This window comes from Hemiscyllium ocellatum, chromosome 32, assembly GCF_020745735.1.
Source record: "Hemiscyllium ocellatum isolate sHemOce1 chromosome 32, sHemOce1.pat.X.cur, whole genome shotgun sequence".
NCBI classification, from domain to species: Eukaryota; Metazoa; Chordata; class Chondrichthyes; order Orectolobiformes; family Hemiscylliidae; genus Hemiscyllium; species Hemiscyllium ocellatum.
This window is the reverse complement of record NC_083432.1, coordinates 42,527,075-42,543,523: the sequence shown is the minus strand read 5'-3', so window position 1 is coordinate 42,543,523 and position 16,449 is coordinate 42,527,075. Positions and strand designations below refer to the sequence as shown.

The 16,449-nt window shown below is 43.0% G+C and overlaps 1 protein-coding gene across 2 annotated transcripts in view; it reads left to right on the top strand.

Moving 5' to 3' along the window:
* LOC132830706 (transcription factor CP2-like) overlaps window positions 1–16,449 on the top strand; it is a 48,211-nt gene that overhangs the window by 18,926 nt on the left and 12,836 nt on the right. For both annotated transcript variants that reach the window (XM_060848526.1, XM_060848527.1), the window contains 3 exons: window positions 646–700; window positions 5,192–5,285; window positions 13,496–13,586. In XM_060848526.1, coding sequence (XP_060704509.1) covers window positions 646–700; window positions 5,192–5,285; window positions 13,496–13,586 — 240 coding nt within the window. The remainder of the gene's footprint in view (window positions 1–645; window positions 701–5,191; window positions 5,286–13,495; window positions 13,587–16,449) is intronic.

Genomic DNA, 16,449 nt, shown 5'->3' with positions numbered 1-16,449 from the left:
TAAGTCTCCAAGACATTCCCCCTCACTTGTCTGAACTCCAGTGAAAACAATCCTAACCCAGTCAATATCTCCTCATCCGTCAGCTCCGTCATCCCCGGAAACAGCCTTGTAAATCTTTGTTGCACTCCATCAAAAGCCATTAGGCAAACATCTTTCTCTCAGAGGGTTGTGAGCCAGTGCTGCATGCAGAAATTCGCCCAAAATCCTCAGACAGCACCTTCCAAACCCATGACCACTTCCATCCAGAAGTACAAGACAAGCAGATACATGGGAACGTCACCGCCTACCCCACCAACCCACTCGCCATCCTGACTTGGAAATACTTCACCGTCCCTCCAGTGTCGCTGGGTCAAAGATTCTGGAATTCCCTTCCTGACAGCTTTGTGAGATCTCCTACAGCAGGTGGACTTCGGTGGTTCAAAAAGGCAGCTCAGCATCACATTCTCAAGGGCAACTGGGAACGGGCATTAAATGCCAGCCAGCAATACCCACGTCCCACAAGAGAGTAAATATAATGCCAGCTGCCTATGTTTTTCTAGTTGGTAGAGGTAAAGGGATTGGGGAAAGAATGATGACCGTAGACATGTGTGTCTGACTTTGCACATGGAGTATAGTGATGTCTGATGGAAACATTGTTTATTGCAGGAGCTGTTCATCTCCAAACCATCAGGTGGATGGATCAGTACAGAGCACGATGGAGGTCAGTATTCTCTCTTTCTCCTACATTGAGCTTTTCTTCAAAGAAACCAGAGCTGCAGAATCTGATAGAACATTAGTTAGTGTATGACTAACATCTGAATAAATCCATCTGTGTAATGTCTGAATGGAAGGAAAATCTAAATGATTCATCCTCATGTGGCATTAGGAAAAAAAATGTCCAAGGCGGTATATTTTGTCTCTTAGGTATCAATTCTTATGATGATAATGATGTTGACAGGTTTGCCCATGCCCAGTGGCCTGCAATAATCTTTGATTTGACACCTGATTAAATGCTTTCTGGAAATCTAAGCACAATGCATGTACTAGATCTCCCTTACTGACAGCACCCGTTACATCCTACAAGAACTCCAGTGAATAGACAAATTGTGATCTTTCGCAAAACCACACTGACGTTGACCGATTACTTTGAACTCCTCAAAATATCGTGCTATAATTTATTTAATAGAAAGCTTCTAATATTTTCTCTGTGAGAAGATGTGAAGCTGTAGTTTTCTGCTTTCTGCCCTCCTTTTTGAATAAAGGAGTCACATTCACCATCTTCCAACCTACTGGGACTGTCTCCAAGTCAAGGGAGTGTTTGAAACTTCAAACCAATGCATCAACTATCTCACATGGCACTTCTTTTAAGATCCAAGGATGAAATCTTTTAGGACCTGGACACTCGTCAGGCACAGTTCCTACACAGTACCAATTCTCTAGTGATTGTGATTTTCCTGAGTTCCTCCCTTGTTTACATTTTCTCATTTATTGCTGTCTCTGGGATGTTACTTGTATCCTCTATAGTGTAGACTAATGCAGTATACTTATTTGATTCATCTGCAATTTCCTTATTTTCCATTATTAATTCTTCATTCTGGCTTTCTACAGCACTAGTTCTCACTTTAGAACATAGAACGTAGAAAAATACAGCGCAGTACAGGCTCTTCGGCCCTTGATGTTGCGCCGATCCAAGCCCACCTAACCTACACTATCCTCCATATGTCTATCCAATGCCTGTTTAAATGCCCATAAAGAGAGAGAGTCCACCACTGCTAATGGCAGGGCATTCCATGAACTAAAAACACTTTATTCAGTGTTTTGTTCTTTAATTATTTTCAGAAACCTTTACTATCTGTTTTTATATTTCTGGCTAGCTTTCTCTCATACTCTAATTTGTCCCACCTTATTTTTTGGTCATTTTTTGTTGTTTCTTCTATTCTGTCCAATTTTCTGACCTGCCATCTGTCTTAGCACAATAATAGCCTTTTTCTTTAATTTGACACTATTTTTAACACATGGAATTACCAATGGATGATGGGTGCAATCTTGGAATTTTGTTCACTTGTTTGGATGTGCACCATTCCCTCAAATGAGGGAATTTAAAAGATGAAACAAATTTAGCTTGAGTTTTTCATCTTTTAGAATGATAATTTTAATTTCGGTTCCTTCATATGTAAATCCCAGAACTTTTTAAAAGTTACATTCTCAAGATAGCTTTTAACAATAGATGCCATCTCAGCTCAGATAATGCATTGATGATGTGAAGTCCCAATGTTAGGTCAGACTGATTCTACTTCTAAAGTGTGATTTACAGAATTTTACATGGATTTATGCAGTTTTTGAGCAAAATAAAATGTAATTCTGCAAGTACAAATTCACCCCATAAACTTGTGTGTGTGTGTGTGTGTGTGTGTGTGTGTGTGTAGGAGAGACCGAGTGAGTGTGTGCATGTAGGTGTGTGTGTTGGGGTGTGAGTGTCTGTGAGAGAGAGTGTGTCTGTGTGTGAGTGTAATAGGACATAAGTCTGTGAGAGGGAGCGTGTGTATGTGTGAGTATATAAGAGAGAACTTGTGTTTTTTTTAAGCTCACCCACCCTCTGAAGAGTAACCCACCCATAGCCAATAACTTCTGACTAATGCAGCTAAAACTATATGAGAGAGGGTCTGTGTGTGTGTGTTTTTATACACGCGTGTGTGCTTGTGTGCATCAGACCTTCAGGTGACTATCCTCCAAGGCAGACTTTGGGATAAGCAACAAAGCAGAGTGGCTGAGCAGAGGCTGATAGCCAAGTTCAATAGTCATGGCGATGGCCTCAACCGAGACCTTGGGTAACCCCACACACACACACACACACACACACACACACACACACACACTCATGCAGACCCTCTCTCATACATAAGCTCTCTCTCATATGCCCACACATACACCCCCACACACACACCCACATTCACACACTCACTCAGTCTCTCTGGCACACACACACATATAAGCTTGTGGGGTGAATTTGTACTTGCAAAGTTACATTTTAATTTGCTCAAAAACTGCATAAATCCATGTAAAATTCTGTAACTCACACTTTAGAAATAGAATCAGTCTGACCTAACATTGGACTTCACACCTTCAATGCATTATCTGAGCTGAGATGGCACCTATTGTTAAAAGTTATTAGATTAGATTACTTACAGTGTGGAAACAGGCCCTTCGGCCCAACAAGTCCACACCGACCCACCGAAGCGCAACCCACCCATACCCCTACCTAACACTACGGACAATTTAGCATGGCCAATTCACCTGACCCGCACATCTTTGGACTGTGGGAGGAAACCGGAGCACCCGGAGGAAACCCACGCAGACACGGGGAGAATATGCAAACTCCATACAGTCAGTCGCCTGAGTCGGGAATTGAACCCGGGTCTCAGGTGCTGTGAGGCAGCAGTGCTAACCACTGTGCCACCGTGCCACCATACATTTTGAGAATGTAACTTTAAAAAAATTCTGGGATTTACATATGAAGGAACTGAAACTAACATGATCATTGTAAAAGATGAAAAACTCAAGCTAAATTTCTTAAATAATAAAATTCCATGACACTGCAATCCTGTTCCTATAAATTCTATGTTCTATGATTCTGCTCCACAACCACCTGATGAAGGGGCAGCACTCCGAAAGCTAGTGCTTCCAAATAAACCTGCTGGACAATAACTTGGCATTGTGTGATTTTTTTTATATGAATCATGTAGGCAACTATATGTTCCCATATTTAAAAATTAATAATGAAGCAACTCCACTTTAAACATCCATCAGGCAGCTTACTTGCTCATTAATCTATCTTCAGATTACCAAATTATTGAGTTCACAAACATGGTTACATTGTGACCCCTAATCTCCAATGCTCAGAAGTGAATTCAAATACTGAACCGTGGTGGGACCAGAAAGGAATGGTTGAACTGTGTGTAATTTAGGGGATGCCTTCAGGGAGTAAACCCCTGAAAAAGTTCCGAGAGTGAAATAACTTCATGAAGGCGGTATCCCGTCACCATGTCACCTCTGTATTTACACATAGTGCACAGTTCATGACACTGACCCAGTTAGCGCAGAGTGAGCAGTACCCCTGACACCCCTGTTTATTTTTTTTCTCTTCTTTTTTTTCTGGTATCCCTTTACCAAGTCACCCTGTATTTAAACATGGACAGTCCTTGACATTGATGCAGCACCCTCAGAGCCAGCCCTCAGAGTGAACGGAAACCCTAACACTCCTGTTTATTTGTTTTTTTTATTTCCCCCATACTCCCGCCTAACTGCGGTAGTGCTTATTTTTCCCCCCAGCACCCTTGTTGTGTGTGTGCAGGTGTGAGACACAGTGACAGACACAAGGTGTACGAATCTTTATTCAAATTTCAACCACCAGGAAGATAGGAAAACACCCGAGTGGCCAGTCACAAGCAGTGCCAACACTCCTGTTTGGTTTTTTTTTCTCCCTTTTTTTGGGAGGGCAGAACACTCCTACTTATTTTTTTTCTTTTTCTTTTTTTTTATTTAACCCCCACACTACCGCCTAACTGCGGTAGTGCTTATTTTTCCCCAGCACCCGTGGTGTGGGTGTGTGTGCAGGTGTGAGATACAGTGAAAGACACAAGGTCCAAGAATCTTTATTCAATTTCCACCACCAGAAAGATAGGAAAACACCCGGGTGGCCAGTCACAAGCAGTGCCGACACTCCTGTTTGGTTTTTTTTCTGTTTTTTTTAACTCTTAATCTCCTGTTTATTTTATTTTATTAAGCAAGTTACAAAACAGTTTACAAAAAAAATTTACAGCTGTACAAGAAACAGCAATTTTACAAGGGAGAGGAGCATCAAAGCTAGGCCCCAAACCCTACCATTCAACCATTTTACAGGGACATGAGGACAAACCTCAAATCCCAGTTCCACATATGACAAGACAGTGACAATGACATTTGACTCCTGTTTGTATCTGTCAGCCAGAGCTCTCTGATTGGACCAGGTTAACAGCTGCAATCATGGATCCACTTGGCTAATGTCATTACAAAGACTATCGCTGGATAAATTTAGCATCAACATCATTAACAAAGTGGAGAGTGTGTGTATGATCAAAATTCCTGTTAACTGAAGCAAGGTGTGGTAATTTTACAGTAGCTGCAAATATGAAGTAATCTTGATTTGTCAGTGAGATTTCTCTCTGTCTTGCAGCATCTGTCACCAACGTTAACAATTCAGGAAACGCAACAATGGCTTCATTTACATCGATTCACACCCTTTTGTAAACTCTTTGCAAATTTCTCAGGTAAGAGTCCTGTTCACTGATGGCCCAAAGAGAATGGATATACTGACAAAGAAAGATGGACAGTCTATGCAATAATTGAGATCAGGCAAGAAAATGAGGAATACCCTGGAGACGATCATTAGTTTGAGAGCTTTATTGCCACCAATGGTGACTGCAATGCATCAATAAATTAAGAAGTGTCTGCAATAACTTTATTGTGTTGGGGAATCACCTCCTAGCAGTTGTTAAAATGCAATGATTACAACAAAGAGTTCAAATGACTATTCAAAAAACGAATGTTTTGCAGTTGACCCTCTGTATCATATTACAGTATCATCTCTGAGTTACACTATTTCAATTTCACCAGATTCTTTTAGCACTCAGTTTTTGCCTTGTCTGCTGTCTATTGGAAATTTTTTCCAATCAGCTGATTTGCAATAGTTTTTCCGCAAGACTTTAGGTCATCTTTATCTTAACTCATGAGGAAATAGTTACCTTTATCAGGGAGGAATTCCCTTCTATATGTACCAGAAGTATGTCTATATAAAATATCTAAATGTCGTGGACTTATACTTACTTCAGAGCTTTGACTAGACAGTCCTCTTTGTCCAGAAATTTCATGAAATGGCAAAAGCAGTGAGTAGTTTATTTCCCTACTCCCCACCATCTGTCTGATATTATCTGTCTGTCCACTATCTACAAGGCATAAGAATATTCCCCACTTGCCTGGATAATGCAGCTTCAACAACACTCAAGAAGCTTGACACCATCCAGGATACAGCAGCCTGCTTGGTTGGTACCACATCCACGAACATTCTGTCCCTCCATAGCTACACAGAGTGTGTACCACGACCAGCTAGAAGGTAAAAGGGCAGCAGATACATGGGAACACCATCACCTCCAAACCACTCTCCATCCTGACTTGGAAATATATCCTCGTTCCTTCAGTGTCCCTGGATGAAAATCCCAGAACTCCTTCCCTAACAGCATTGTGGGTTTACTTACAGCACATGGACTGCAGTGATTCAAAGAAGACGTTCACCACCTCCTTCATAAGGGGCCCTGCCAGTGGGACCCACGTGCTGTGTGAACATAAAAGAAAGCCTCACTCCTCAGATCTTCCTTTAATGTGCCAAAAGAGTTGAGCATCACTTATCACTTATCTTTAGGAATAATCTCCACTTTTAATCATTGGATTTAACCATGGGTTGTATCACATGTGATGGAGCCTCCATTTAGTTCTAAAAGTTGGGGTAAAAGTCCTTTATTTTAAAATTAGAAGCCCATTCTATTCATTCTGTATGCTGCCAGGCAGATGACACAATTTGGTTGATTTATTGTTGTCACATGTAATGAGATACATTGCAAAATGTTGTGTTCCATGCTATACAAACCTTACAAACTGCATCAGGGTAGCAGTGTTACAGAATACAGTGTTACTGCCACAGACAAGGTGCAGAGAGACAGACCAACAATAATATTTGAGAGGTTTGTTCATGAGTATGACAACAGCAGTGAAGAAGCTGTTCTTGAAACTGCTGGTATGTGCTTTCAAACCTTTGTATCTTCTGCCCACTGGAAGAGGGTGGAAGAGAGTATAACTGCAGTGGGAGGGGTCTTTGATTATGTTGGATGCTTTCCTGAGACAGTGGGAGGTACAAATGGAGTTAATAGACAGAAGGCTGGTTTTGTGCAAAGGACTGGGTTGTGTTCACAGCTCTCTGTAATTTATTGCTGTCTTGAGCAGAGCAGTTGCCGCTGTGGTGCATCCGGATAGGATGCTTTCTATGTACATCTATAAAAAATGGTCAGGGTCCAAATGGAAAATGCTGAATTTCCTGAGGAAGTAGAGGCATTTTTGCGATTTCTTGATGATAACATTGATATGGGTGGACCAGGACAGATTGTTGATGATCGTTACTTCCATCAACTTGATGCTATCGACCATTTGTACCTCAGCATCTTTGATATGGACAAGGGTGTACCCTGCACTTCCTGAAGTCAATGACCAGCTCCTTTGTATTGCTGATGTTGAGGGAGAGATTGTAACCTTTACAACATGCCTCTCAGCACTCAATCTCTTTCCTGTATTAGAGTTATAGAATCATAGAGATGTACAGCATGAAAACAGACCCTTCGGTCCAACCCGACCATGCCGACCAGATATCCCAACCCAATCTAGTCCCACCTGCCAGCACCCGGCCCATATCCCTCCAAACCCTTCCTATTCATATACTCATCCAAATGCCTCTTAAATGTTGCAATTGTACCAGCCTCCATCACTTCCTGTGGCAGCTCATTCCATACATGTACCACCCTCTGTATGAAAAAGTTGCCCCTTAGGTCTCTTTTATATCTTTCCCCTCTCACCCTAAACCTATGCTCTCTATTTCTGGACTCCCCGACCCCAGGGAAAAGACTTTGTCTTTTTAATCCTATCCATGCTCCTCATAATTTTGTAAGCCTCCATAAAGGTCACCCCTCAGCCTCTGACGCTCCAGGGAAAACATCCTCAGCCTGTTCAGCCTCTTCCTATAGCTCAAATCCTTCAAACCTGGCAACATCCTTGTAAATATTTTTTGAACCCTTTCAGATTTCACAACAGCTTTTCGATAGGAAGGGGACCAGAATTGCACGCAATATTCCAACAGTGGCCTAACCAATGTCCAGTACAGCCGCAACATGACATGTATTGACGTTGTTTGAGATCCAACCTACAATGGGTGGTGTTGTCAGCAAACTTGTAAATGGAGTTGGGAGTGAAATTTGGCCACACAGTCATGACTGTAACAATGTATAGATTTAAAGCCAACAGAGAATGTGTGTGTGTGCGTGTGTGTGTGTGTCTGTGTGTGTGTGTGTGTGTGTGTGTAAAAGAGAAACCTCTGAGCTGCTTTTGATCACATGTGGGGTTTATTTTCCAGAGCCTGATTTGCCTTTGAGGTTTATTTTGATGCTTTTTACCTGCTGCAATAGATTATAATCCGCAGCGGGTGAGTATGAGGAGGCCTGGGATCACGGGCTTTGGGGCATGGTGTTGGGGGCGGGAAAGGAGTGCTTAAGTAACGATGGGCTGCCCATCAAAATGTGCGACACACTCAGATGACCAGCTTCGTCAGTTTTACAAATTTGTACATCTGAATGAATCGTTCAGGATTTTAACATTTCCACAAGGTGGATGATGAAGCTTAAGAGTACACTCCTGTCCTTAGCAATGTACATTACCACATTAAAGACATCTGGATGGGCACATGAATAGGAAGAGTCTCGACCAATATGGGCCAAATCCTGGCAAATGGGACTAGGTTGGTTGAGGATATTTGGTCAGTATGCATGAGTTGGAGACAAGTGTTTGTTTCTGCGCCGAACAACTCTGACTTGACGTGAGTCCTGCAAACATTTCAGTGAGTTACTGTTCATTTTATTCTTGCTTCCAGCTAAGATTTAATTGACAGGAGGGGTAACTATAAGATACACTTTAGTGAAAGCCAATGGCTCTGTGCAAATCTTACGGTACATTGCTGAAGGCAGATAAGGCAAGGTTTGTCAAATTGTCACTCTCTGTCGGTGGAGCAACCCACTACAAATCAGCCGACGTATCCACTAACCTGCAATGCAGTAGCAACATCCGCCTGACAAAAGGGAATGAGAGAGAAGGAGAGAATGGGAACTGGGAGGTGAAAACAGCAAGAGGATGTCAGGTGTGGAAATTTGAAATGGGAGGCAGGAAACAGGAAGGCAAAAATGAGAAAGAGGGAAAATACCGAAGTGCTTGAGAGGTTCTGACAAAGACGAAGGGTCAAATAAATGGAGACTGGAAGGGTGTGATGGTGAGGAGATTGAGACGAGACATCAAAGGGCATGTGTCAATCTGATGGATTAATGGAAATCGCAACACAAGGAGCCTGCAATACACCAGTCGGTTAAAGAAAGTTATTCAACTAAATGACAGGATGTTATTGGCTGTATCTGAATATGAGCGAGCGTACTTGTAAATCTCTATAAAGTTAGCCCTCAGCCTCTGACGTTCCAGGGAAAAAAAGTGTTAACAGCCTCTCCCTATAGCTCAAAGCCTCCAATCCTGGCAACATCCTTGTAAATCTTTTCTGCACCCTTTACAGTTTAACAGCATCTTTTCTATAGCAGGGTGACCAAAATTGAATGCAGAATTCCAAAAGTAGCCTCACCAATGTCCTGTACAGCCACAACATGACTTCCCAACTCCGATACTCAAGTTTTCTGACCAATGAAGACAAGTATGCTAATAGAGGTTTATAAAATCAGGAGGACCATAGATAGGGTGAATATCAAGGTCTTTTCCCCAGGGCAGTGGAGTTCAAAACTAGAGGCCATAGGTTTAGGATGAGAGGAAAAAGGGCGACTTCTCCCCCAGAGGGTGGTGCATGTATGGAATGAGCTGCCAGAGGAAATGGTGGAGGCTGGTATAATTACAGCATTTAAATAGCATCTGGATGCATGAATAGGAAGGGTTTAGAGGGATATGGGCCGAATGCTGGCAAATGGGACTAGATTAGATTAGGATATCTGGTCTGTGAGGCTGAGTTGGACTGAGGGGTCTATCTCCATGCTGTATAACTCTATGACTTGTCCAGGGTGTCTGATTAGCTATTTGTCAATAATCTCTTTCTTCACTCAGCTTCCCTGATAGAAACAGTTTGAGAGACTTGCATTGTGTTAGTAATTAGGATGAAAATAACTCTCTGGTACAAGAGTGGAAAGTAATTGTCTTAAAAGCAGCCATAGAAATGGAGTAAGTGTGGAATTCTACCCGGAATTAGGGAAGGTAGTGATGGTGAAGGAGCTGTAATAGTGGACTTGTTGGACGGAGGGAATGACAGATTGTTGTTGGTCTTGCAATGCAGAAAAAACTCTGAAGAACTGAAATCTAAGTGGTATCCAGGAGACCACATTACTGGAATGCAAGATGATTGGACTTTGTGTCTACTGAATACGCGAGGATGTTAGAATTAGAAGTAAATTTTATTGTGACGTGTATAAAGGTGCCTAGCTACAAAATCTTAATTATAAAGTAGAATAATAAAGAAATAAGTTAAACGTTCAACATGACAGTTCTTCTTTAGCTATATACCTGCACACTGTGTTTTCGAGAAGATTTATCAATAGCATGGACAATCCTGGGCACTGAGTGGAGGTATTTCTAACATAAGAGTTTTAGATTAGATTACTTACAGTGTGGAAACAGGCCCTTCGGCCCAACAAGTCCACACTGACCCACCAAAGCACAACCCACCCATACCCCTACCCCTACATTTACCCCTTACCTAACACTATGGGCAATTTAGCATGGCCAATTCACCTGGCCCGCACATCTTTGGACTGTGGGAGGAAACCGGAGCACCCGGAGGAAACCCACGCAGACACGGGGAGAATGTGCAAACTCCACACAGTCAGTCGCCTGAGTTCTTTTGTTTGTTCAAAAGGAGGGAACAAGAAAAGTGCAGGACACCAAAACTCCTAAAGAAACATACTCAACAGAACGACAAGAGCAGAATGCTCATCAAAGGCAAGGATCAGGGAGGGGCACTGTCCAGTTTAGTTCGTTCCTGGCTTGAAATACCACCGAAGATTGATTGAACATGTTCGAGTTGTGAGACAGGTTGATCCATTTCAACAACTTGAAATACTGGTTCGGAAGGAAAAGACAGGTTGGAACTTTGGAAATTGTTCACACCCACAAAATACCTGCACCATCCTCTGACCCCAGAACCGACCAACAGGTGAGGGCCAAAGAAAACACAGATCGTGTCAGAAAATTGCGGTGACAGCAATATAGCCCAGAACAATTCCAACAACCCACAGGCAGAAGACTCCAGCTTGCCAGTAGTGTGGTATTAATAACAGTCTGCCAGAAAAGAATGAGAGAAAGGGAGATAATGAGGACAAGTTGAAAAATAAGAGCAAATGCAAGTGAAATAGGGATAGAATTGCCAGCACTCCAGGAGCTCTGGAGTATTCACAAATTAATGTTAATCTTCTGGACATGGCAGTGAGCAACTCAAGACTGAAATGTGGGACTTCATTTCATTTTCTTTGAAAAAAAATAGTTATAGGAATTTTGGAGACAACACAAAGGTCTCTTTGGGCTGAGGGAGGTGTTGAAGCCTCCAGTAATACATCAGATGAGAATTGACATCAATAACTAGAGTATATTAAATTATCAGAACACAGGGAACAAGAACTGTACAGACAGAATAAAATATAAGGAAGAACAAATAATTATTTGGTAATGTGGAACTTGAGTATCGCTGAAAATAAATGACGCATTTTGTCAAAGATTTTCATCTTGCGCTCATGAGGACAACTTGCAAGAATACCACTCTTTCACCTTGACAACATAAGTGACAGCCATATGCAGGTTCAAATCTCAGGTAGATAATCGGGAGGCTGGAAGAACACAGCAAGCCAGGCAGCATCAGGAGGTGGAGAAATCGATGTTACAGGGGTAACCCTTCTTCAGGGAGAGCTGCAGATAAAGGGGGTGGCGGGGCCAGTATGGTGAAGTGGGGACAGGTGAAGACAGGCAGAGGGTATGATCTGGTTGGTCAATGGGAGGAAAGAATCTGGTTGGTGGCAGGGAGGAGGAGGGGCTGGGAGGGGAGTTTGGGGAAGGGATGTTATTTGAAATTGGAGAACTCAATATTGAGTCCTCCAGGCTGAAGGCTGCCCAGGCGGAAGACGAGGTGTTGTTCCTCCAATTTGCAGTTTGCTTCATTCTGGCAATGGCAGAAGCCAAGCATAGTCATGTAGGAAAGGGAGTGGGAAGGGGAAATAAAATGGGCGGTGACTAGGAGGTCTGGTCAGCTCCTGCGGGCCCAACTGAGATGTTCGGCAAACCATCCCCTAAATATGTTTCTTCTCCCTGCTGTGGAGAAGACCACATTGGGAGCACTTGATGCAGTAAACTAGTTTGGAAGAGAGGTGTCTCTCACCTGGAAGCACTGTTTGTTGACCTTGGATTCTAGCATCTCCGGTTTGTTTGTCTCTAAACAAGTTCATATCCCAGATCAATGCCTTGATCAATCAGATTTAACCTGCCTGGCTTAATATTTTAATGAAACCTGGCTGTTAACTGTCAATCATTAACTGGTTACATCTCCATGGTAATGCCTTTACCAATCAATCCAAGTTCACTTGGACAGCATTCTCCTCTCTTCAAGTATAAACACTGTTTTCCTTTTACATTGGCATTCTTGTGAAGTGTTCTGATGTGGGAACGATGAAAAGCTTCGAAAAAATGTCTTTCTTTTTCAGCAACAAGGAGGAAGAACTTGGGAGAGAGGGAAAAGTCTGTGAAAGAAGATAAAAATAGCAATAAAAAAAAATACATGATGGCAAGAGCTTGGGGGCCAGAGAGATAAGGCATCACATTCAATTTGGAGTTTGATCCAAAATAGACACAGTGTGATCTCTCTGAACTACATTGTCCTGTCTGGGTACCTACAGAGTAAAGCTGCTAAGCAAGTTTCTTACCATCTACTAATGTCCACAAAAAGGATGACTACACCTGGTCCATTTTCCTTCCGACCTATCAGCTCCACCCTCCCCTCCGACCTATCACCATCATCCCCCCAACCTGCATCTACCTATCGCCTTTCCAGCTACCTTGCCCTCAGCCCCACCCCCAACCTTCTATTTATCTCTCAGCCCCCTTTGCTCCCCTCCACATTCCTGATGAAGGGCTTATGCCCGAAACGTCAACTCTCATGCCGATAGGATGCTGCCTGACTGGCTGTGCTTTTCCAGCAACACACTCTTCGACTCTGATCTCCAGAATCTGAAGCCCTCATTTTCTCTTAGTCTTAAGGAGTATTTACCTGGCTAATATTGACTAATTACAATAAGTTAGTCAATGAAGAATGCACAAGAAAGACGGAGGATTCAAATGTCATCTTTATTTAAAATGGACAAGAATATTTGAGATTTGATTGACTGGAAACATTTTTTGTATCTGAGACAAGTTAAACTTGATTTCTGTTCAGGAGATTATTTTAAAATAACGTATCCCAGTGGACTGGGAAAGGTTGGTGAGTTGATTTATTTGATAAATTGACCTCTCCCTGCTTTTGATCCATTATTCAATGCTCAATTACCTGCCCACCACTCACCCCACCCCAAGTTGGTATAATTTTATATGGCTCCCTTTAACCGTTACCAAATTGTTTTGTAATTGTTCCATGTTCAACCCTTAGGGGCCGATCTACTTAAACTCTCACGCGATGACATCATTCAAATTTGCGGGCCAGCAGACGGAATCAGACTCTTTAACACACTGCGACTGAGGTAAAGCTGTCAGCATCTGCCACAATGTCTGAACAAATTAATGATTCCTCCGCTCTGTTTTGACAGCTGGCCACACAGCATCTAAGGCACTCGGTGAAGTCTTCAGGTTTCTAAAAGGGGGAGATGCAGAGAAGATATGGGGAGGAGATCGAGAACAGTTTTATAAATCAGAGATATTAACCAGAAAATGCAATCGGGTATTCATGACAGACTCCTCCACCCAGAGAAGGGAAATGTTTTAATTTGTGGATTAAACATAGATATCTAACATAAGAGCAGGAGTAGGCCATTCAGTCCGCTCCACCTTTCATTATGATCATTGCTGATCGTCCAACTCACTGAAGAGATACAGTTAGTAAGTTTGCAGATGACACCAAAATTGGAGGTGTAGTGGACAGTGAAGAAGGTTACCTCAGATTACAACAGGATCTTGATCAGATGGGCCAACGGGCTGAGAAGTGGCAGATGGAATTTAATTCAGATAAATGCGAGGTGCTGCATTTTTGGAAAGCAAATCTTAGCAGGACTTATATACTTATTGGTAAGGTCCCAGGGAGTGTTGCTGAACAAAGAGACCTTGGAGTGCAGGTTCATTGCTCCTTGAAAGTGGAGTGGCAGGTAGATAGGATAGTGAAGGCGACGTTTGGTATGCTTTCCTATATTGGTCAGAGTATTGAGTACAGGAGTTGGGACGTCATGTTGCGGCTGTACAGGACATTGGTTAGGCCACTGTTGGAATATTGCTTGCAATTCTGGTCTCCTTCCTATCAGAAGCATGTTGTGAAATTTGAATGGGTTCAGAAAGATTTACAAGGATGTCGCCAGGGTTGGAGGATTTGAGCTATAGGGAGAGGCTGAACAGGCTGGGGCTGTTCTCCCTGGAGTGTTGGAGGCTGAGGGGTGACCTTATAGGGGTTTACAAAATTATAAGGGGCATGGATGGTGTAAATAGACAATGCCTTTCCCCTGGGGTGGGGTAGTTCAGAACTAGCGGGCATAGATTTAAGATGAGGGGGGAAATTTAAAAGAGACCTAAGGGGCAACTTTTTCCATGCAGAGGATGGTACGTGTATGGAATGAGCTGCTAGAGGAAGGGGTGGAGACTGGTACAATTATAGCATTTAAAAGACATCTGGATGGGTATATGAATAGGAAGGGTTTCGAGGGATATGGGCCAAGTGCTGGAAAATGGGACTAGATTAGGTCCAGATATCTGGTCAGCATGGACAAGTTGGACCGAAGGGTCTGTTTCCATGTTGTTCTCTATGACTGGACAGGCTGGATGCAGGAAGAATATTCCTGTTGTTGGGGAAGTTCAGAACTAGAGGTCATCATCTAATAATAAGGGGCAAGCCATTCTGGACTGACATGAGGAAAAATTTCTTCACTCAGAGTTGTGAACCTATGGAACTTTCTTCCACAGAAAGCTGTTGGGGCCAGTTCATTTATATTTATTCAAGAGGGAACCAGACATGGCTAAAGGGATCAAGGGGTATGGAGAGAAAGCCAGAATGGAAAACTGAAATGGCATGATTGGCTGTGATCATATTGAATGGTGATGCAGTATCGAAGGGTCAAATAGCCTACCTCTGCAGCTATTTCTGATATTTCTATGTTTACAGGGATATGGGCCAGACATAGGCAAATGGGATTAGGCTGATTTGGGAAATCCAAGTGGCATGGACAAGTTGGACTAAAAGGACTAGTTTCCATGCTGTATAGTCCATTGTGCCCTGACAATGGGAACGTCCAGGCAGCATCAGGACGTGGAGAAGTCAATGTTTCGGGTGTTCAGTCCCGAAGAAAGGTTATACCTGAAACGTTGACTTCTCCACTTCCTGCCTCTCCCTGGCTTGCTGTGTTCTTCCACCTTCCTGCTTGTCCACCTTGGATTCCAGCATCTGCAGTTATTTTTCTAATCTGTAATCAGGAATACCCTTCCTGCATCAAACTGTCCAAGTGGATTTTACAGGTTTCTATGAGAATCCTCCCCTCATTCTTCTGACTTCAGGGAATATAATCCTAATCAATTCAACCTCTGAGGTGGAGAGCATGGATACAGTTGAATAGCCAGGGAGGTATTAGAGAGTGAAATGATTTGGAAAGTTATGTTAATTATGTTGATGAAGGAAGCTGGCAAGGAGTATAAACATTTATTTAGACCATTTGGACTGAACAATTTGTTTTCGCTTTGTAACTTCAATATAATTAAAAGATAGTGAGAATCAAAAGGGTCATTACTCCCAGGGATCAGTCTCATTCGTTTGGCCGAACTGGTCCTCCTTTGAATCCTCCCACTTCCTCCAGAGCAAAGGGGTAGCCATGGGCACACGTATAGGCCCCAGCTACGCCTGTCTCTTTGTTGGTTACGTAGAACAGTTGATCTTCCGTAATTACACCGGCACCACTCCCCACCTCTTCCTCCGCTACATTGATGACTGCATTGGCGCCACCACGTGCTCCCGCGAGGAGGTTGAGCAATTCATCAACTTCACCAATACATTCCACCCTGACCTTAAATTTACCTGGACTATCTCTGACACCTCCCTCCCCTTCCTGGACCTCTCCATCTCCATTAACGACCAACTTGATACTGACATTTTTTACAAACCCACCGACTCCCACAGCTACCTGGGTTACACCTCTTCCCACCCTACCTCTTGTAAATATGTCATCCCGTATTCCCAATTCCTCCGCCTCCGCCGTATCTGCTCCCAGGAGGACCAGTTCCACCATAGAACACACCAGATGGCCTCCTTCTTTAGAGACCGCAATTTCCCTTCCCATGTGGTTAAAGATGCCCTCCAACGCATCTCGTCCACATCCCGCACCTTCGCCCTCAGACCCCACCCCTCCAACCATA